Source organism: Urocitellus parryii, chromosome 6 (genome assembly GCF_045843805.1).
Source record: "Urocitellus parryii isolate mUroPar1 chromosome 6, mUroPar1.hap1, whole genome shotgun sequence".
Taxonomy (NCBI): Eukaryota; Metazoa; Chordata; class Mammalia; order Rodentia; family Sciuridae; genus Urocitellus; species Urocitellus parryii.
In genome coordinates this window covers 89752463-89775605 of record NC_135536.1, presented here as the reverse complement: position 1 = coordinate 89775605, position 23143 = coordinate 89752463, and the positions used below count along the sequence as shown (strand labels likewise).

The following is a 23143-nucleotide window of genomic DNA, read 5'->3' as shown; positions in this document are numbered from 1 at the left end:
TTATTTGGTGTTACAGATTGAACCCAGGTCCTCACACATGCTAAGCATACACTTTACCATCAAGCTACATTCCCAGCCCATATATATAGCTTTGTTTTTGTTTTATTTTTTTTCTAGTTGTAAATGGACTCAATGATTTTGTTGTTTTTTAGTTTTTGCATTTTTTTGATATTTATTTTTTAGTTGTAGTTGGACACAATACCTTTATTTCACTTATTTATTTTTATGTGGTGATGAGGATTGAACCCAGAGTGTCGCATGTGCAAGGCAAGGCCTCTACCGCTGAGTCACAACCCTAACCCCATTTATTTGTTTTTATGTGGTGCTAGGATTGAACCCAGTGTCTCCTCTCACACTTGTGAGGCAAGTGCTCTACCACTGAGCCACAACTCCAGCCCCCAGCCCACATAGATTTATTTCTTCATTTATTAGAGGTTGACATCGTCAGCTTTTTAAAATAGCAGTAGGTTTTCTTTTTTTTTTTTTTTTATTGGGAGAAGGGTACTGGGGATTGAACCCAGGAGGGCTTTACCACTGGGCTACATCCCCAGCCTTTTTTATTTTTTGAGACAAGCTTCCTCTAAGTTGCTTGGGGCCTTAATAAGTTGCTAAAGTTGGCCTCAAACTTGTGATCCTCTTGTCTCAGCCTCCCAAATCACTGGGATTATAGGTATATACCACCACTCCTAGCCACAGTCTGAATTTAGTGCTTAGTTTTCAGCTGAGTAAAAATATAAAAAAATTAACAGTACTGTTGCTTGTGTCAGAAAGTCAGACTTTGGGGGCTGGATATGTAGTTCAGTGGTAGTGTACTTTCCTGGCATGCATAAGGCCCTAGGTTCAGTCATCAGCACCACCATCAAAAAAAAAAAAAGTTCACACCTCTTTGTTGACTTTATTGCTTCTGAGGTTTTTTTGTTTGTTTCTATTTTGCTTTGATGGTTAGTTTCTTGAGGCAGAATTTAAAATATTTGTGGACCGGGCTGGGGATGTGGCTCAAGCTGTAGCGTGCTCGCCTGGCATGCGTGTGGCCCGGGTTCGATCCTCAGCACCACATACAAACAAAGATGTTGTGTCCGCCGAAAACTAAAAAATAAATATTAAAAAATCCCCCCCCCCAAAATAAATAAAAATATTTCTGGGCCTATCTCTTCATCAGTTTACTGAACTCCTAGATTAGTCCTGGGTGTTCAATAAATGTTTATTGGATGAAATAACAAAATATTTCATACAAGTAGTAAACTTTAAGTAAATGTTAAGACATAAGAAATTTAGAAGAATAAACATGCTACAACAATACTAGAGTGAGTTAGGTTAATTTTAAGGTTTAGGAGATTTTTAGTAATCCTGAAAGTATAAATAATATTATACCTATCCATTAAGGAGTATATCTTTGTTTTGGTAGCTAATTGATATTCATCTTTCTCAAATGTCCAGATTCCTACCCTGTAATCTTGTTTTTTGATGGAAGGGCACTAGGGATTGAACTCAAGGACACTCTACCACTGAACTATATCCCCAGCCTTTTTTATTTTTTATTTTGAGACAGTGTCTCACTGAGTTGCCCAGGCTGGCCTCAAACTGGTGATCCTCCTGCCTTAGCTTCTTAAATTGGTTGGGATTACAGGAGCCATTATGCCTAGCTACTCCATAATCTTATTCAAGTGTTGAACCTTATTATTTAAAATTAATTTAGTATAGGAAAGATGGTAGAATGAATTGGACATAACTTTCCTATGTTCATATATGAATACATGACCAGTGTAACTCTACATCATGTTCAACCCCAAGAATTGCACCCTAATTAGAATAAGTTATATTTCATGTATATATAATATGTCAGAATTCTATTGTCACGTATTCTGAAAAGAACAATAAAAGAGAAAGAACAGTGCTTTTAAATAAAAAATAATATTAGATGCTCAATGTTAAAGTAGGTTGCAACTGCAAGAAAAACGTTAAATCACCAGAGACATGGAAAACCTTAGGCATCTTTTATTGGTCTTTCTGCTATTGTCTAGCAGTTAGGTTGACATATAACCTACTTTTGTCATGGTTTTAAGATTTTCTAAAGAATGAACTGCATGTAAGGAATGAACTGCAAGTAGATATATCTGTTAGAGCTTGGTGTTGTTGTGTACAGGGAAAAAAAGAATGCTTCTTGTAGAGTGGACTTAAAATCTTAGGTGGAGTGTTGAACTCAAAAGCTGAGTATGTTAGTGCTAGAGGATTGGGAAGTTGAAAACCTTTGGGTCTTACTCTAAACCCAGCTCTCTTCATCTTGTGTTTAGTAACCTAAGATAGTTTCATTTGGAACAATTCAACAAATAGTTAAACAGATTGCCTTCAGCGTGCCAGTTTCTGTCTCAAGCGTTGTAACTATACTTAGTGTTCAAAATATGTGAAGTTCAGGCTGGGCTGTAGCTCAGTGGTAAAGTACCTGCCTCACATCCTCAGCACCAACATGAAAATAAATAAAGATACTGTGTTTATCTACAACTAAAAAAAAAAAAATTAAAAAATATATGAAGTTCTTTTTCTCGTGGAACTTAAGTTGTAATTGGGAAAATAAGTAACAAAAGGTCCTTGTTTCAGATATTTCTTGCTGCATAATAAATTTACTGGTTTTAAACAACTTTTTCATTGTTTCTTATAATTCTGTGGGTTGAAAAGCATTCAACTATTGGTCTTCCTGATTTTGCTTGGAGTTTGTCTTTGGTGGCTGTACTTGGGAACCCCAAAACAGCTTACTTATAACTGTCACTTGGTCTTGACTATTGTTGTACTCTGTTGCATTTCAGTTCTTTTCCACTTGGCCTCTCCCTGTGGCTTGGCTTTTTAAAAGCATTGTAGGTATGTTCCAAGAGGGAGTATTACAAGTAGACAAAGGCAGAAGCTGCAGATTTTGGAAAGCCCAACCTTAGAAGTTATATAGTTATCACCTTTACTGCATTTTATTAGTCGTACTAGTTCACAGTGAGGAGGGAAATACTCTACTTTTTGGATGGGTGGTGACAAAATCACATTGCAAAAGAACACATTGTAAGAGATATTGTTTTGAGCATCTGGAAACATGGTCAACTAAGTGTTCACCATGTTTCCACAGATGGTCAAAACGTGGTCAATTAAGCAGGTTAATAGAGAAATAGGGGAGGAGAGACAGCATATGCAATATCATATAGGGGTTCAAGGAAGGCCTCCCCAATGAGGCAGCATTTTAATATCTGATGGAAATGATAGAGTAGGCCCATAAGAAACATAGGTCATTTTAAGGAAGAATATTCCCAGTAAAGAGAAAAAGAAATGTAGAAGCCTTAAGTGGGGAGAATCCCTTGTATGATCAAGGAATAGCAAGAAGGGCATTGTGACTGAAATGGAATGATAAAGGAAGAGTGGTAGGGCATTTAAGCTTGAGAGGAAGTGAGAAACAGATTGGTAGCCACAGCAAAGACTTATAATTTATAATTTTCTGTAAACCATTGGAAAATTCTGAGTAGAAGAATGACATGACCTTATTTAAATTTTAAAAAATCCTGTTCCAAGAATCTTTGGCTATGTATATGAAAATAGACTCTAAGAGGTCAGTGGAAGTAGGGAGTCAAGTCAGTAGGCTTGACCATCATGTGGCAAATGATAAATGTCCTAGGTAGTAAGAACTGGTAGAAATTAGGGTATATTTCAAGGTAGGGTTGACAGGATTTTCTGATAAGGGTGGATATGGGATGAGAAAGAGCAATCAAGGGTGACTCACAAAGTTGTGGCCATTGGCATCTGGAAAATTGGAATTTCTGTCTGTTGAGACAGGAAGACTGGTAGAAAAGCAAGGCGGAGGTGAGGAAGATATGACTTGTAATTTTGACTATGTTAAGATCAATTCAAGAAGGTATCTGGGGGAAAGGTTACTAAATGTTAACTTCTTTGTTGCAGGTTTGATGTTGAGTGCCTCAGATCTGGTCACTATGGTACGAGAACGAAAATGCATATTGTGCCACATTGCATACAGCTCAAAAAAGGTAATCAGAGGGAGAATTGAGGCTACATGGATAATCATTTTTTTAGAGATGTCTTATTAATAGATGGATAAAAGCTTTTAATAATGTCTTATTTAGTTTCTTTCTTAAACCATAGTCTTAGGCCACTGGTTTCTTTCTCAGTACTACCTCATTAAGTCAGTACCTGTATTATTAAACTTCTACCAGAATTTGAATGTACTCACAGGTGAATGATATAGAGAAATTTAGTTAGGAACCACTTACAGAGAAATTCAGGTTATTTGAGGTTGTTATTTTCTGAGATTTTAAAATTGTATACTTTTAAATGCACAAATGCTTAGCAAATATGGCATTTTTCATATGTACCTGGTTTCTGTATATGCCCAGTCTTATGAAAAGTGCAATATAGCAGAAATGGTACTAACAATATCCTAGACATCCACAAGATGGGGATGTTGCACAAAGAAATATAGACCTTATCTGCCCCCTCATTCCCCACCTCAGTACTAGGGATTATACCCAGGGTCACTTTACCACTACATTCCCAGCCCTTTTTATTTTTAATTTTGGTAAGGATTTTGCAAAGTTGCTGAGGCTTGAACTTGTGGTCCTCCTGCCTCCTTGTTCTAGAAAATCTCCCGAGTTGCTGGGATTACAGGTATGTTCTTGATTGTTATTGGAAATTCAGAAAACTGAAGATCATGGGCTAGGTTAGCCAAGAAAGTCTGATTGCAGGTAATGCACCTTGAAAGAAATCTAAGAGTAAAGCAATTTAAGTGAAATGGAAAAAGAGATAGGTTAAGTGAAAAACAACATGAACAAAGACACCCAGGTAGAATGGAGTTGGCAGTTCTAGGTGTCAGTAAGAAAGCTTATTTGATTGAAACAGTTTTGTTTTGGGATTAGTGAGATTGTAATTTAAGTGAAGATAATTGGAAAACAGTATCAAATGTGCTATAATGAAGGTTTTTTACCCCTATTGAAGATTTCAGTTACTGATGGAAAAAACTAATTGATTTAAAATCATATTTAATAATATATCTGCTACCTTTTAAAAAGTAAAATAATTGGGGCTGGGGCTTAGCTCAGTTGTAGAGCGCCTGCCTTGCATGTGTGGGGCCCTGGGTTCTATCCTTAGCACCACATAAAAACAAACGAAATAGAGGTATTTTGTCCAACTACAACCAAAAAACAACAAATATTTTTTTAAAAAGTAAAATAATTGTTTTTTTAGATTTAAAACTTAATCTGGACTTATGAAACTTCCAAGTTCCTTATGTCTACTTTCAGATTGGTGGGAGATGGGACTAGAGAGGCCAGTGTTCCAAGGTGTGGTATTAGATTTTCTTGGAGTAGCAGCCCTATCTTGTCACTTCACACTTGCCATGATCATAGTGAAGTAAAAATCAAGGACTATAGTTACTTACTCCTCTTGTCTTAGGAAAAGCCAGTTTTATGTTGTTAGACAAGGGAATGGTATGGTTTTAGTGAGTAATATAGTGTAAAATAACTATGGATTAGTTGGAAGGGATGACTCTAATAATTATTTTTAGATAGATTAAGAACAGTTTGTGTTGAAACAGTGCTTTCCTCCAGTTTCCCAAACAAATGTAATCCTGGTTTCTCCACATATACTTTAGAGGAGAAAAGGTTCTAGGGTGACTTGAGCAAGGAAAAGCTGTATAATATAATCCCTGAGCATCCTCATGCCCATTAACTTATATAAAAAACCAAGAAGCTATTAAGTTAAAAATATGTTTCTATTCATTTATTTTTGTTATTATTTTTTTGGCACTAGAGATGGAATCCAGGGGCACTTTACCACTGAGCTACATTCCAGCCAGCGCCCCTTCCCCCCACCCCTCCCCTTCTTCTTCTTCTTTTTTTTTTTTTTTTTTTTAATTTTGAGATAGGGTTGCTGAGTTGCTTAGGGCCTGGCTAAGTTGCTGAGACTGGCCTGGAACTTGGGCTCCTCCTGCATCAGCCTTTCAAGTCACTGGGATTACAGGTGTGCACCACCACACCCAGCTGTATTTAGTTTTTTATTTCAGCGTTTCTTGAATTTATTCAACCATGATACCCAGTCCTTTACAAAGAACACTGATTAATGTGCAAGGAACTAAACAGAAGTCTGGTATACAAAAATGTATATATTTGGAGCTCTTACGTTAAGTCTAGCCTGTGGGTCTTGTCCAGGTATTTTGAATACTCAGTTGTTTCACTATTTGTATTCATTTTTTGGAACAGAATGGGTGAGGATTTTGCATATAAATTTGGGAAAAATTAGTGAAGTGTTCTAGAAAATCAAAAGTCACATTGCAACTAGTTTTTAATTATAACACTTTTGTAATAAATACAGAATCAGTTTTTATATCAGAGAGAATAACTCATTTCAATTAATATTGTCTTGGTCAGGAATGGCTTGGTTGCTAGAAAAACCACTTAAATTTAACTGAAGGAATTTAAAATACAGATAAGAATCTAAAGAAAAACAGCAAGCATAGGGACTTGAAGATTTTGTAAATTCTTGGAGTTTTTCATTCCAACACAGTGTTTGGAACATTGAAATGTTGTCTTGGTGTCAGATCAGCCTGGGTTGGAGTTCCAGTTTAACTACTTGGTTATCTATAACTCTGAGAGGCCATCTTTTCATATTTATCCCTTCAGTCCCTCACTCTCCACTTGGTACATAATAAGCACTTGATAAAAATCTGGTAAATGAAGAAGTTAACTTCTCTGCATCCTGTGTCCTTGGAAAGTTTATAACTCTGCAATATTTTGCTGTTCAAATGAGAAAATGTTTAGGGCACTTATCACAGAATATAGTAAACAGTAATATTCAGAAATTTTAGTAGCCTTTTAGTATTTGTATATATAAATAGCTATTCTCTAATTATGACATGCTGGCTATGTAAACTTTCAAGTGACATAAGGATAGACATTTACAGCTCTTTGTGTTTTGTGTGTGGTGTGCATATTTTTAAATGACAACTTTTTCACAGATTTTATTTTCTTCCCTCTAAGAATGAGATAAGGGAAGTGGGAGGGGACATAGTAAATGTTCAAACTTTTCATTAGACCCAACCAAATCAGTTGGGGAAGTAGAGGAGTGTGCAGTGAAGTAAAGCAGTAACTGAATTATTGTATTCAAAGTATTTTTTTAAAAACTTCCTGATCTGCTATAGAGAAGAGACTGTTATATTTGTAATTCTCATCTATAATTGATGTAGCCATTTATATTCATTCAACAAATGTTTATTGACACTCATATTCCAGGTCTGACAAACTATGTATAAACCTGTTACTTTCTTTTTTTAATACTTATTTTCTAGTTGTAGTTGGACACAACACCTTTATTTTCTTTTTATGTGCTATTGAGGATTGAACCCAGGCCTTCGCATGTGCTAGGCAAGCACTTTACTGCTGAGCCACAGCCCCAGTCCCATAAACCTGTTAACCTTTTACGTACTTTTTTTTTTTTTTTTTTTGAAAGGTACTTAGGATTGAACCCGGTCTCACTTAACCATGGAGCCATATCCCCAACCCTTTTTATTATTATTTTTTCCTATTTTGAGACAGGGTCTTGCTAAGCTACTTAGGGCCTCACTAAGCTACTGAGGCTGACTCTGAACTTGGGAGCCTGGCTGTAGCTTACTCTTTCGGGAATACTAGGGATTTAACCCAGGGGTACTTTATCACTGAGTTACATCCCCTAGCCCTTGTGATTTTGTATTTTGAGACAGAGTTTTGCTAAGTTGTTTAGTTGCCTCACTGAGTTGCTGAGGCTGGCCTTGAACTTGTGATGTTCCTGCTTCAGCCTCCAGAGTCACTGGGATTATAGGCATGCACCACCATATCAGGCTGTAGCTTACTCTTGAAATATTCAGTAGAGAAAGAGAGTGTGGACAAAAGTAGTCAAATAGTTGGAATACTAAGTGATTTAAGAATTAAAACAAAAATTAAAACTTTAGTAAATTCTTTGTAGCGGGATAGAATTAACCTACATATTTTATTCTTAAAAGTCTTTTGCCTCCTGGGCTGGGGTTGTGGCTCAGTAGCAGAGCGCTCTACTCGCACATGCGAGACCGTGGGTTTGATCCTCAGCACCACATAAAAAATAAATAAATAAAATAAAGGTATTGTGTCCAACTACAACTAAAAAATAAATATTAAAAAAAGTCTTTTTGCCTCCTGAAGGCAATACTTTCTAATCATTTTAAAAAGCCATCTAAATATGTTTTTCTAATAATTTCTTTTACTTAAAATATATTGCTGGACACAGTGACACACACTTACAATCCCAACAATTTGGCAAGCTGAAGTAGGAGGATTCAAGTTTGAGGCCAGCCTTAGCAACTTAATGAGACTTTGTCTCTAAATGCCAAAGTAAAAGGTGCTGAGGGTGTAGCTCAATGGCAGAATGCTTTTGGGTTCAGTAATCCCCAGTGCCAAAAAAAGGGAAAATATTTCAAAAAGCACAGCTGAAGAACTGTGATCTGAGAAGAATAGTCACACACAAAAGAAACATTGACACAGGAAGCTGAATCCCCAGTTGTTGATTACATAGGACATAGAATTTTGTCTTTTTTCCTCCCTCCCCCAAAACAATCCCCCTTAGTTTAATCTGCTTTTTTTTGATTTTGAAGGAGATGGACGAACACATGCGGAGCATGTTGCATCACAGGGAACTTGAAAACCTGAAGGGCAGGTATGGGAATGGCTCTCTTCCATAAATTTGCATATGGGGGAGGGGGGCTGAGTACCAATGGTGCCTGTCTATTTATTTATTTATTTATTTATTTATTTATTTATTTATGTGTGTTTATTTATTTTTCAGTTGTGTATGGAATGGTCTCAATGCCTTTATTTGTTTTTATGTGGTATTAGGATCGAACCCAGTGCCTCACACTTTCAAGGCAAGTGCTCTACCACTGAGCCACAACTCCAGCCCCCCCCCCATCAGTTTATTTGATAGTAATCTTTTGTTAATGAATGCTGTCTTATGGCATAGAACAATCTGTTTGCATTAGTAACAAGTACAGTAGATTTTTAGCATTCTAAAAGGATAAACCCTGCAATTCTACTTCTTAGGAGGCTAAGACAAGAGGATTGCAAGTTTGAGGCCAGCTTGGGTAATTTAGTGAGACCCAGTCTTGAAAATAAAATAAAAAAGAACTGGGGATGTAGCTCAGTGATTGCCTAGTATGTGTGAGTCCCTGGGTTCAATCTCTAGTACCCCACCTCCATAAACAACTGCAAAAGGATAAACTGATATCTTTGTGCATCTCAAATGTGTAAAATTCACAGCAGCTCTGGTAGAATATAACAAAGATGAGTTAGGATGAACTAGTTCTCTCTTTAGTAAGCTATATCATTCCTACAAAGCAGCCTTATAGCTGGGACATTTCATATTTAGCAATGTTATAAATTATTGCATACTATAAGCCTCTAGTATTCCTAGAATAGTCTTTGAGAAATTCAAAGTCTACTAAATTGCACTGAATCTCATTAGTATAAACAAAATCAAATTACAGGCCTTAAGTGTATTTGAGAACGCTCTTTTGTGATTTAAAACTTGAGATGTTTAAGGGAAGAAAATATAATAAGCTGCTTTTTAAAAAAAAGTATGTATATATGCCTGTCCTTTTTCCATTTATGGTTTCTTTTTTATTGTTTTTGACTTCAATGTCTTGCATTTGAAGTTTGGAGACTGAATAATAGTTAAGTTTTGATCAGAATACCATCCTAGCAGCCATGGTGGCACACACCTGGAGTTTCAGTGGCTTGGGAGGCTGAGGCAGAAGATTGTAAGTTCAAAGCCGGCCTCAGCAAAATCGAGGCACTAAACTCAGTGAGACCCTGTCCCTAAATACAATACAAAATAGGGCTGGGGATGTGGCTCAGGTTGAGTGCCCCTGAGTTCAATCCCTAGTACCTCACTCACCAGCCTCCCAAAAAACAATGTCATCCTATATCATTTGACATTATTGTATTAACTTTTTTGTTAAGTCATATTGTTTTAGATTATGTGTGCAAGTTAATGTGTTATGAAACTTTCAGCATCTCTTTAGCATATTAATGGAATTTTTACATGTCCCTAGTCTCATACTATGCAAAGGTTAGGTTTAGCAGCAATATAAAGAGGATTTTACTCAAGAGTTAGTGTGTGGTGAGCCGTTGTCATAACTTGAATATATGTGATTTTCTCATTCAAAATCTATGAAAAACAGTTAAATTTTTATTCTATGTGGATTATTTTAATTATTTATGAACCCATTTCCAGTGGACTTCCTTTTAGAGCTTACCTTATTCTAGACTACTTACCTGCCACCTGCTCCATATGTACATATTATAAAATTAAATAAAACAAATAAGGTCAGTAAATCTAGTTAATAGGAGAGAAATCCATTGCATTCCAAGACTAATGTCATATTTAATTCAGAGGTCACTAATCAGCCATTTAAGACTTTTAAAAGACAGTCGATTTATTTATTTATTCATTCATTCATTCATTCATTCATTTATTTTGTGGTACTGGGGATTGAACCAGGACCTCACAAATGCTAGGCAAGCTTTCTACCTGCCTTTTTTATTTTATCTTGAGACAGGATCTCACTAAGTTGCCCAGGCTGATCTCAAACTTGGGATCCCCCTGCCTCTTTCTCCAGAATAGCTGGGATTCTAAAGGCATATCACCACATCTGGCAAAAATTTAAAACAAGTTTTGGTTACATAAGATTCATGTTCACAATGAATACAGAATCATGAAAAGCAAAACTCTTCCTGCCCCATTCCCCTTTAAATTCCACTCCTGTTTTAGAGGATAGTCAAGGGTTTGGAGTATTTCCTATCCAGACCTCTTTCTTTTTTTTTTTTTTTTTTTATTATTTTTTTTATTGGTTGTTCATAACATTACAAAGCTCTTGACATATCATATTTCATACATTAGATTGAAGTGGGTTATGAACTCCCAATTTTACCCCAAATGCAGATTGCAGAATCATGTCGGTTACACATCCACAATTTTACATAATGCCCTATTCCAGACCTCTTTCTATGTATTTATGTAGATTTATATTTATATACACACATTTTGTTTTGTAGCCGGACCACATTCCATCTGTGTGTTGTTCTGTAACTTATTTATTTTTTCCTCCCCTCTATTCCCCTCCAAGCAAATTCACTGTGTAATGGAGATTTTATCTACCATTTTCAGTTACTGGGAACATAATTAGAATACTGAAGCATCTGAACCACCAAATAGAAATGTCATTGTTACCACCCTAATTCATTTTAATGTAGAGAAGAGCACTTTAGTACTAATTTACTCATATGTTAGATACAATGCTCACATGTTTTAATGGTTTCCCGGCCTTTAATAAATTATAAGGAAGAAGGCAACAGGTAACAAGAAAAAAAAGGAAAGAAAGAAAACATCAAACATCTGTTAAGACTATCAAAAAAGACAAATCTCTCCAGGCATGGTGAAGCACACCTGTAATCCCAGTGACTCAGGCAACTGAGGCAGGAGGATTACATGTTTTTGAGCACTCTCAACAACTTAGTAAGGCCTTGTCTTAAAATTTTTTAAAAAAGGCATACTATCTCAAAAAGCATTTACTGACTTGGAACATTTTCTGAAAGAAAAGTTATCACTAGTCTATATGGTAAGTACAGATAATCATCCAGCATTATTCCTTTTTCCTGTTACCCTCAGTTTGTGATTATTGCCTCTGAATTTTGTGGTTTATTACTGGCTTTCTGGTATTTAGACTTTGTATTTATAATTGTATCTATAATTTCAGGGTTTGATCTGGTTAAGATTTGTGAAATATATATTTTTAAAGTTTTGACTATAAGCTTGAATGAGAAGTAACTGATCCTCTGGTTCACAATTAGGGATCTGGAGTATTTCCCTATTTTCCCCCTCTATTTGTTCAGATGTGTGATCTATAAGTAACTTGTCCAGATAGATGCTGTTAAAAAGGCTCAAACCTTTATTTATCAAACAGCTGTTGTGGTGTAGTTAGAGCAAGCTTAATAAAGAAAAGCTTATGCAGAGAACATCTTAGGGCAGCCTTTCACACATGAAAGGAAATTGTGTGGTAACAGGATGAAGGTAATTTGAGATCTTTAAACACCCTAAGGAAAATTACTCCTTTTATTAGTTAAGAAGCAAAAGTAGTTCATTTTTCCCATAATTATTTTATGTACTTACGTAAAGTATTTAAACTGGTTGTTAATTAAAGAATTGAAAAATAGCATCAATAACATATAATTTAATTTGCTAGTAACTTTTTTTTCTTTTTTTTTTTTTTTTTTTTAGTTTTTGGTGGACACAACATCTTTATTTTATTAGCATGTGGTGCTAAGGATCGAACCCAGCGCCTCGCACACTCAGGGCAAGCACGCCACCACTTGAGCCACATCCTCAGCCCTAGTAACTTTTTAAAAAGTAGTTTCCTGGGCTGAGTTTGTAACTCAGTGGTAGAGTGCTTGGCTAGCATGGGTGAGGCACTGGGTTTGATCTTCAGTACTATATTAAAAAAAAATCAAATAACTTATAAATAAAGGTAAATTCTTTAAAAACAAAATCATTTGGTTTCCCAAACATGGTGTGTGGAAGCATGAATACCTGTTGAGTGTAGAACAGAGGTTATAAGGTTGCCTCTGGATATATTGGCTTTTTAGAAGATGTAATTGTCATACCCTGTTCCTTCTCTGTATAAATGAGAATTATCTTCTTGAAGTATCTTCTTGAATATCAAGTATCCAACTTGAATATCAAGTAACCAACATGTGCTTTGGGGTTGCACAGTGTGTGGGTTTATGATTATGTATACTTAGTTTTAATGAGGTTAAATTCTGCCACTTTATAGTTCATTTCCTAATATTTTATTTTATTATTATTATTTTTTTAGAGAGAGAAAGAGAATTTTAATATTTATTTTTTAGTTTTTCTGCGGACACAACATCTTTATTTGCATGTGGTGCTGAGGATCCAACCTGGGCCGCACGCATGCCAGGCGAGCGCGCTACGGCTTGAGCCACATCCCCAGCCCTCCTAATATTTTAAAAACATCATTGTGGCTCTCCAGTTGTCTTTTTTTTTTTTTTTTTTTTTTTAACATTTTTTTAGTTGTAGATGGGCACAATATCTTTTTTTTTTTTTTTTTTGGTTAAACACAATACCTTTATCTTGTTTATTTATTTATTTATTTTAATGTGGTGCTGAGGATCGAACCCAGGGCCTCCCTCATGCTAGGCGAGCGCTCTACTGCTGAGCCACAACCCCAGCCCAATATCTTTGTTTTATTTGTTTATTTTTTTATGTGGGTCTGAGGATCGAACCCAGTGACTCACGCATGTGAGGCAAGCGCTCAACCACTGAGCTACAATCCCAGCCCTCCAGTTGTCTTTTTAAAAATCTCTCTCTCTCTCTTTCTTTTATTCCCCCAGTACTGGGGAGGTACCCACAGCCTCATGCACGCTAAGCAAGTACTCTACCACTGAGCTCACCCCAGCCCTGTTGTATCTTTAAAGAGGGATTTTGATGGTTCAGACATGAGAAAAATTATCTGCATCTTAGACATAAAAGTAAAATCTGCAATTTCATTTAAATATCTTTTAAGGATTATACTAAAAGTCAAAGTATAAGCAATAGGGTGATGTTGTTGTTACTACAATATACAGTTTAGTATTCTGTAAGTTCTTTGGTAGAAAAGGGGACTAATACATTTTCCAGTTTTAGAGAATTTAAAGACAAAAAGCTTTTCTAGTGTAAAATTAAGTTGATTTGAATTTCTATTATAATATAAATTAAGTATGCTAATTTTGTTATATGGTGTTCAGATTCTTCTGATACTGTTCATTCTGATAAGATTTTTAACTCATTTTTGTTTTGCTGTGCAGAACAGCTTGTTTTGTATTACAAGTTAGTGTTCACTTAGAATGAACCTTATCAATGTAGTTTCTATAGAGAAAAGTATGCTATTCCTCGTAAGCTGGGGAAAGTTGACGATTGCTATTCTTTAAATGTAGTAAGTACAGTTGAAGACTTTTGGTGAAAATAATGTACAAGTACCTGTGGGGTTAGAAGGAATTAGAACATTGATAGAATGATTTAGAATTAGTATTTTTAGAGAGAACCTGGTCAGAGTTCATTAAAATGAATCTGTAAAACATGAGCATTTTGAGTTATGAAGTCCAAAAAAAGGTGAGAACTTGTAGATTTTCTCTCTCCCATGATGTTTAGAAAATTAGAAACAGTGTTGTGGTTAATTTTATTGGGGTGTGTGTGCATGTGCGTGTGCGCGGCGCTGCTGGGGATCAAACCCAGGACTTCCTTGCATGCTATACAAATTGTCTAACATTGAGCTAAATCCCCACCTGCATTGCACAGTATTTTCTTTTTAGGTTTACTGGGTATTTTTTAAGGGCTTATACTTTGTCACGGTTGGCAACATTGACTATAAAAAATTAGTTGTTCAATAAGTTGGTTTTTAGTTTTTTGTTCTTTAGTGAACATTCAGGTGATCTCCAACAGAAACTGTCTTTAGTAAAGATGGTTTTGAGCATCTTTTCTGGCTAATTGACATAAATTCTCCCTATGTCTTGTTAAGTATATGTAAGAAAAGATGGAGCAGAGGCACACCTATGTGTGTTTCTGCCTGGCCAAAGACATTGTGTCTTTTTGTGTTGATGTATTTTTTTAATAGATTGGCATAGGAAGTGCAAAAATGCCACTAGTATAAACCCAAGTCACATGATACAGGATTATGCCAGTTCGAATTATTGAATGGATACTGCTGCCCAGTGGCTTTTGTGTTCAGAAGGTCCTTAGAAATTATTGCAGAGACAGCTGATCCAATCAAGGAATCTTGAGAAGCTAAAAAGCAGTTAAATTTTAATATTTATTTTTTTTAGTTTACATCTCTGGAAAAGATTGAAGACTTTAGCTTCTTTCAACTGGCCAAGTATGAAATTTACCCTTAAGTAAAAGAAAAGAATAAATTCTGTCTGTCCTATTTAAACTAATTTTCTCATTTTCTTCTTCTCTAAACAGTAGCATTTTCTGTAACTTGAGAATAAAACAGCTGTTAACTGCCTACAACTGAAATTCTTTTCATTCCCTTTACAATAAAGCCCTCCTGAAGCAGAATGTAGATCACATGTATCATCCAGACCAAAAAAAGTTCACTGGGACTACTCCTATCATTTTTCTCAGGGTCCGGAATCTTCACATTCCAGGCAGAGCTCCAGCTGTTCAGATTTAGTTACACAGTTGGGATTGGCTGTACCACCTACTCTTTTCTCCACCCCTTAATTTTCACTGGAAGAAGACTCTAAAGCAGGAGATTAAATGGAAGTGCTGTCACCAGCTTTCTGAGTGCAGCTGGCACCATGGGTGTGCTTCAGAGCAACTTATGTTTGCTCTGAGCCCCCTGCCCTGCCTCCCCTTTCACCATGTTTCCTCTGGCCAAGATTTTAAGTACAGCAATTCAAGAAGATTTCTCCTCCTAAAGCTCATTAATCTGAAGTGTATTGCCTCTTGATTGCTGGAAAAGAATTTAAAATTCATCTCAAAAGTAACTTATGAACAAATTTATTAAAGTGATGAAAGGAGCATTGAAATTGATTAGCACTGATTTTTTACTGTACCAAATTGTGCAGTCTCTTTCAGAGGAAACTTTAACAGATCTGGTGAGTGTGCCATGCCAGTGGGGAGAATTGAATGTCCCTCGTCTCCCTCTTTCCCTAGGGACAGTAGTCATGAGTGCCGAGTATGCGGGGTCACAGAAGTGGGTCTTTCTGCATATGCAAAGCACATTTCTGGCCAGTTGCACAAAGATAATGTGGATGCCCAGGACAGAGAAGATGATGGGAAGGGAGAGGAAGAGGAGGAAGATTATTTTGACAAGGAACTCGTTCAGTTAATAAAACAAAGGAAAGAACAAAGTCGGTAAGTGATGATTTTTATTTTTTTTAAAAAGCTTGTCTGTAATAGAACATAGTAGAGAATATATTTTACATACTTTTTAGCCTATAGCATTTAAACTTAGTTATAAAATGTAACTTGAGGTTACTGTCTTTTGAATAAAGGAAAATGAAATGCTTTCTTGAACTACTGTGCTATCTGCTCTAAAAAATTCAAAACTCATTATTGTATGCTAGCTCTAGCTACATTCTGAGGTTTTTACTACATTGATAACTATGTTTAGAACTGTTTTAATGGTGTCCAAATTTTGTAGTGGAAAACTTAATTGAGTGTGAGCTTCTTAGAATATATAGCATTTTTAATTGGCAAAATAACATCTAGGAAAAATTTTTACCTGATATGATTTAACATGGTGCTTCTGCCAAATTTGATTTCTGTCTTTGAATCCCTAGTGGCTACCAAAGTGTTTGGTTTTTTTTAATATTTATTTTTAGTTATAGATGGACACAACACTTTCATTTTATTTTTATGTGGTGCTGAGGATCGAACCCAATGCCCCACGCGTGCCCACAACCCCAAGCCTACCAAAGTGGTTTTACAAATATTTATCAAGTTAATTTATATTTTAAATTTGAGAGTGTCAGTATCATTTGAGTATCATTTGATAAATATTTGTAAAACCACTTTGGTAGTTTGTATAGTATTTTATGCTTGTATGTATGTTTTGAGGTGTTAGGAATTTGTGATTTTGCCTTATTGATTTTATTTTCTGAAGAGTTTAATTAACAGCACAGAAATTTTCAGATATGAGAGAACACCATTTATAAAGTGGAATAATTTTTCAAGTCCAAAGACATGATTAAAAACATTTGAAATTCTACAATAAAATTTTGATCTTGAATCTTGAATACTAGTCATTCACCTCCTTTTTGGTTAGATATTTGGATATAAAAAAGGAGTATTCATTTAACTCTATGTATAATCAGGAATTTTTTGAACCAGTCCTTAAAATAAGACTTCCTTAGCCTTAAAATGTTGATAGCAACATGGTTCTTTGAGTCATTCAGTTGCTTAGTCCTTCAAATGACATTCTCATTATTATTAGTACAGTTGTAGTTTACTCTTTCTGCTGTTTAAGGGAATTGGAGCCTCTAGGAGACTAACTTCTGTTTTATTCTTATACACCAGTGCCATTGTTAGCATATCTGTATAAATGATTGTTAAGTCAAAGGGTAAGAAGCATTTCAGTAGATTAGACATTGATAACATAATTCTTCAAATTTTCTTATATGCCTTTGTGGTAACCTATTTATAAAATCATCTGTTTCTTCATGAGGTCCCCCTCCCCCCACATGAGATATTTAACTCTGTTCTTTTGGGGCTGTGGATTTAGCTGAATACTATTATTCCCTCAGTCTAGCCACGTCATGATGATCCAGGAATTCTTCTTCATATATGATTTATTCCCCAATTCTCCCCCCATTTCTGATCTCATTTGTATAGCTGAGTCTGTGGTTCCATTGGATGTTATAAGTTGCCCGCTGCCTAGAAAGTTAAAAACAAATTAGTTAATGATAACACACACAAAAAATCCTGCTAGTGTATTTAATATCACTTGTTACTTGGAGACTTCAGGTCTTCTGGTTAGCCATGTTGTAATTTATAATGTAAATGGTATTTGCAATTTTTTTTTGATATATTAACTTTCAATTCCTTGTGGGAAAAAAAGGGATTACAATTGTGTTCAAAATATTATAGACATTGAAAGCTCTTCAGACCAATTAAACTAAGTATTGAATTTAAGATTTAAGTCAAGTTTAGAGAAAGAAACCTAACCACAGAAACTTTGCTTTGGGATTTTCAGTCTATCAAGGCCTAGTGACTTAGGAGTATAAACTTGGATTCAGACTGCCAAGGTTCAAATCTTTACTCTGCCACTTTTTGGCAAAACACTTAACCTGTCTCCTCCTCAGGTTACTCATCTAAAAAATAGGAATAATAAGAATACTTGCCTTAGGATTGTGAAAATTAAATAGGTAATCTATTAAAAGAATTGCATTAAATGCCTGATACTTAGTAGATACTCAGTAAATTTTGGCTAATATTACTCAATATCTCGAGTCCTTAGCACTCCTTAGCTTATGCTAGATGCACTGTAGGCAGTTTATAGAAGAAAATGGTTTTGTAATTATTGCTATGATGTTTACTTATTCACATTTCTGTGGCCTCCTTATTTAACATGAATAGTTCAAATAGTTGTAACTTCTTTATAAAATCCTCTACCTCATGGAGCTCCTTGTAGCACTTACTGTAGTTACTGCTTATTTGTATGTGCTATTTTACTCCTGTTGGACTTTAATTCCTTGGCTAGGTTCTGAGCTCATCATAAACAGAAGCTGCATATTAAAGTTTTCTTATATCATTCACAGTCATTATATAAGTGCTTGATAAACTGTTTATTAATGAAGATAACCATGTAAAATATGATCGTAAAAATAGGTTAAAAAGGGGCTAGAGTTGTGGCTTAGTGGTAGAGTACTTGTCTGGCATGTGTGAGGCACTAGGTTCGATCCTCAGCACTGCATATAAATAAAGGAATAAAATAAAGGTCCATCAATAACTAAGAAAAATATATTAAAACTGAAATTAAAACAAAACAAAAATAGGTTAAGAAACTGGATTTTTTAGAAGGAACCTGTAATTGGAGAAATCATGTATTAAGGACAGATAAATTAACATAAAATTGTATCAACAATAGAATAAAAGGAACAGAGTCCTAGAATATGCCAATAAATATAGAACCAAGGAAGGATAGTGTAAATATGTCAGATTTGTAATATTTCTGGGATGATGGGGGAAATAATATATTATGTAATATTAATTAACTGAAGACTATTGAGTTTAACCATACCATTTAAAGATGCAAAAGCAAACACTATTAGAAATAAAAATGGGGGCTGGGGATGTGGCTTAGTGGTAGAAAGCTGGTCGGGCACGTGTGAGACACTGGGTTTGATCCTCAGCACCATATAAAAATAAAATAAAGGTATTGTGTCCACCTAAAACTAAAAAAAAAAAAAAAAAATTAAAAAAAGGGGCTCTACTACTTAATCTAAATAATAGGGGAAAAGAGGCAGAAGTTTGGTGGGTTTTGCCTATAAAGAATGCATTAAAATTCCTTTAAATTCATAACAAAAAAACTATTTTTCTTCCAGACAAGATGAGCCTTCCAATAGCAGCCAAGAAATAAACTCTGATGACAGGCAACCTCAATGGAGACGAGAAGACCGAATCCCTTACCAAGACAGAGAGAGTTACAGCCAGCCAGTGAGGCATCATCGTGGACCTCCACAGAGAGATTGGAAATGGGAGAAAGATGGCTTTAATAACAATAGAAAAAATAGCTTTTCACATTGTTTGAGAAATAGTGGTGGACCAAGAGGATGTTCTGGGTGGCATAAAGGTGTTGCAAGAAGTTCCTCAACCTGGTTTCACAACCACAGTAATTCTGGAGGTGGTTGGCATTCAAATAGTGGGATGGTAGATTGGAATTATAACAGTACAGGAAGGAATTCCAGTTGGCATTCTGAAGGAACAGGTGGCTTTTCCAGTTGGCATATGAACAACAGTAACGGAAACTGGAAATCCAATGTACGTAGTACAAATAGTTGGAATTACAATGGCCCTGGAGACAAATTTCAACCAGGCAGAAACAGAAATTCTAACTATCAAATGGAGGACATGACTATGCTTTGGAACAAGAAATCTAATAAGTCAAGCAAATATAATCCAGAGAGATATAAATGGCAGTGGCAAGACAATGACAAAATTGGTACAGTTGCCACATACAGAAGTCCTTCTGAAGAAGGATTTACAAGTGATAAATTTCCTTCAGAAGGCTTACTTGACTTCAATTTTGAGCAGCCAGAAAGCCAAACCACTAGGCAGGCAGACAGTGCAGCTTCCAAAAGTAGTGGAAAGAATGGCAGTGTAGCAAGGGAAAAGCCTCGTCGCTGGACTCCATATCCTTCCCAGAAGACTCTGGATTTACAGTCAGGATTGAAAGAAGTCACCAATAACAAGTCAGAAATGATAGATAAACCTCTCTTTGATTTTAGCTTGATTACCAGAGGAATACAAGAACCTCAAACTGATGAAACAAATATCTCCCCAATACTAAAAACACAAAAAGAAATACTTACTGGATCTCTTAATCACAAAACCACTTCTGACTGCACTGTTTCCTATGAGGTGGTAAGAGATTGCCCCATTGCAGAAAAACCTGAACAAAAGCATGATTCAAATAGGATTCCTTCATTGAAATCCCCACTCCTTCCACTTCCAGCCACTAAATCAGTTTCTCAAAAGCAAGATTCAAAGAATCCTTCAAACACCAAAGCAAATTCTTTTTCCCCTGGAGAACACTCAGATCCCTTGAACAAACCCACTTTAGAAGATAGACAAGGTTCTCCTTACATATCCAAATTGCCAAGTTCATGTCCTCATGTTTTAAAAGGGAATACAACTACATCTGGCACTCAAAAAAAACCTGATGATAATTTAAATGAAACATTACAAAAAGCCAAAGAAGTGCCAGAGTGTCATGAGACATTGCAAAATCCACTTCTTAGCACTTCTAAGAGGACCAGTAACTTTGCAAAAGCAAGTAGGAATGTAGAAGAGTCTGAAAAGGGATCTTTGAAGATTGAGTTTCAAGTGCATGCATTAGAAGATGAAAGTGATGGAGAGACATCTGATGTAGAAAAGCATGGAACAAAAATTGGAACTCTGGGTTGTGCAACTACAGAAGTTTTATCCTGCAGCACTCACACTGTTGAAGAGAAAGAACAGGATGAACAGATCTTGAAAACACCTCGGAAATTTTCCACTTCCCCTTGTAATTCCACAGTTCACCAGAATGAGTCTGAGTTACAAATGGCATCTGCAGCTAGTCCACACTCTGGCTTATTGCTAGACTTGAAAACCTCTCTAGAAGATGGACAGGATGACAACCCTATTAAATCTCACATATCTTTCGAAACAGAAGGCTTTGAGAGTACTAGTTTAGATGCTGAGCTTCAAAAAAGTGATATTAGTCAGCCCTCTGGGCCTCTCTTGCCTGAACTAAGTAAGCTTGGCTTTCCTGCCTCACTTCAGAGAGATCTAACCCGGCACATTAGTTTGAAGAGCAAAACTGGAGCACACCTTCCTGAGCCAAACCTCAATAGTGCTCGCCGTATTCGCAATATTAGTGGTCATCGAAAGAGTGAAACAGAGAAGGAGTCTGGACTCAAACCAACCCTGCGACAGATTCTAAATGCATCTCGGAGAAATGTCAACTGGGAACAGGTCATTCAGCAAGTAACCAAGAAAAAACAAGAGCTAGGCAAAGGCTTACCCAGGTGTGTGCCTCTTTTCAGTATCTGTGTTCTTTCTTGCTTTCTTTTAAAGGTATCCTTTGACCTGGGTCAAGAGAATTCTGCTTGTTCCTTTTAATTAAATGTTTGCCAAAAATACTCATTGTAGATGTCTGATTCAATTTACTATCAAAGAGTAAGTGGTACTCTATGACTAATGGAATACAGTTTTTCTTAGTGGAGAATGGAGGTTAAAATGGAGGCATACCTCCTTCTGAGAAAGGAGATGGGGCATAGGAAAAAATCATCAGCAATCCATCATTTCAGTTTGTATATCCATAAATCTGTATCTATCTTTAGAATTTAATTTCTCTAGATCTAGATCTTGAGTGAATGACACAACTTTTAAATATAACTGTCCTCATTGCCTTTTACTTAGAATCGGTGGATAGTTACCTTTCTGTATTTACTCTGGACATCATACTTCAGAACACAAAATGTTTATCTCAAACACTTCTGTAATATTGTGGCTGTTCATCTTATGTTGAGGTACTATTCTGAATGATAAAGTGTTCAAACAGATTTACTACCTGAAAATCATAATTCTGTAGCATTTTAAACTACCCTTCAGGTTTAGGGTAGTTTCTATCCTTGTTCAGATAATAAATTTATTTTTCCCCCTTTTCCTTTACCAGATCTGGTGAGTAGTATATGAAATTATGAGTAAAAAACTCAATGTAGTGCCTGACACTTGTAAGTGATCAGTGAAATTTTATTGTTTGTTTTGGTTTATTTACTTTTAAAAATTAGGTGTTTTTGTTGTAGATTTAGAGCTGTATTTGAAATAAAATTCTCAATTTTTACTCTCATATGTATTCTTATGGCTATATGTCTATAATTTATTACTGTGACATGGCAGTATTATTTATTTTCTGTCTCAATTCCTTATCAAACTGTGAGCTCCTTGAGAACAGGAACCATCTTATATGTTTTTGTAACCTGTGCTTGACAGAGTCTGACACATTAAAAAGAGCTCTTCCCTATAACCATGTCGGTTTATGTTTTTTTTTTTTTTCTTTTTTAAGGTTTGGCATAGAAATGGTACCTCTGGTTCAAAATGAGCAAGAGGTCTTGGATTTAGATGGTGATCCTGATCTGTCTAATTTAGAAGGATTCCAGTGGGAAGGTGTTTCCATTTCCTCATCTCCTGGGTTGGCCAGAAAGCGAAGCCTTTCTGAGAGCAGCGTGATCATGGATAGGGCTCCTTCTGTGTACAATTTCTTCAGTGAGGAAGGTACTGGCAAAGAAAATGAGCCCCAGCAGATTGTTTCACCTAGTAATTCATTGAATACTGCACAGAGTCAGAAAGCAACGATGTGCCTTAAACAGGAGTTGACACCTCTGACTGCCTCCCTCAGAACAGGTGAAAAGTCTGAAAATGTTGCTACCCGAAGGCGTCATAGTGCACAATTACCCTGTGATCATATAATACCTTTGATGCATTCAGCAAAAGACCTAAACAACCAGGAGAGGTCTACACCACCATCAGAGAATCAGAATGCCCAGGAGAATAATGGAGAAAGAAACTCTCTCTCATCAAATGCATCCTCACTCCTTGCAGCCTCCAGTTTAGCAGATGCAGCCACTGATAGCAGCTGTACCTCTGGTGCTGAACAAAATGACAGCCAGAGTATTAGAAAGAAACGAAGAGCCACCGGAGTGAGTATGATTCCCTGGGCTTTTTATAGAACATCTCATGTAGCAACTTAGTTGTTTATAAAGAAGGTTTAACTGTTTGATTTTGGAGGGATTTGGGGTTGTAGTTCTCTACGCTCTGGAATAGAACTATGAGGCTC

At 36.0% G+C, this 23143-nt stretch overlaps 1 protein-coding gene across 5 annotated transcripts in view; it reads left to right on the top strand.

The window, feature by feature from the left end:
• The window catches only part of Znf106 (zinc finger protein 106), a 66498-nt gene that overhangs the window by 16729 nt on the left and 26626 nt on the right, over positions 1 to 23143 (top strand). For 3 of the 5 annotated variants that reach the window (XM_026390466.2, XM_026390458.2, XM_077799457.1), the window contains exons 2-6: positions 3928 to 4013; positions 8639 to 8700; positions 15754 to 15954; positions 19146 to 21332; positions 22373 to 23006. In XM_026390466.2, the coding sequence (XP_026246251.2) occupies positions 3933 to 4013; positions 8639 to 8700; positions 15754 to 15954; positions 19146 to 21332; positions 22373 to 23006 (3165 nt within the window). In that variant the 5' untranslated portion in view covers positions 3928 to 3932. Of the gene's footprint in view, positions 1 to 3927; positions 4014 to 8638; positions 8701 to 15375; positions 15955 to 19145; positions 21333 to 22372; positions 23007 to 23143 lie in introns of those variants that run through there. The other 2 variants (XM_077799456.1, XM_077799458.1) reach the window with 2 other exon arrangements.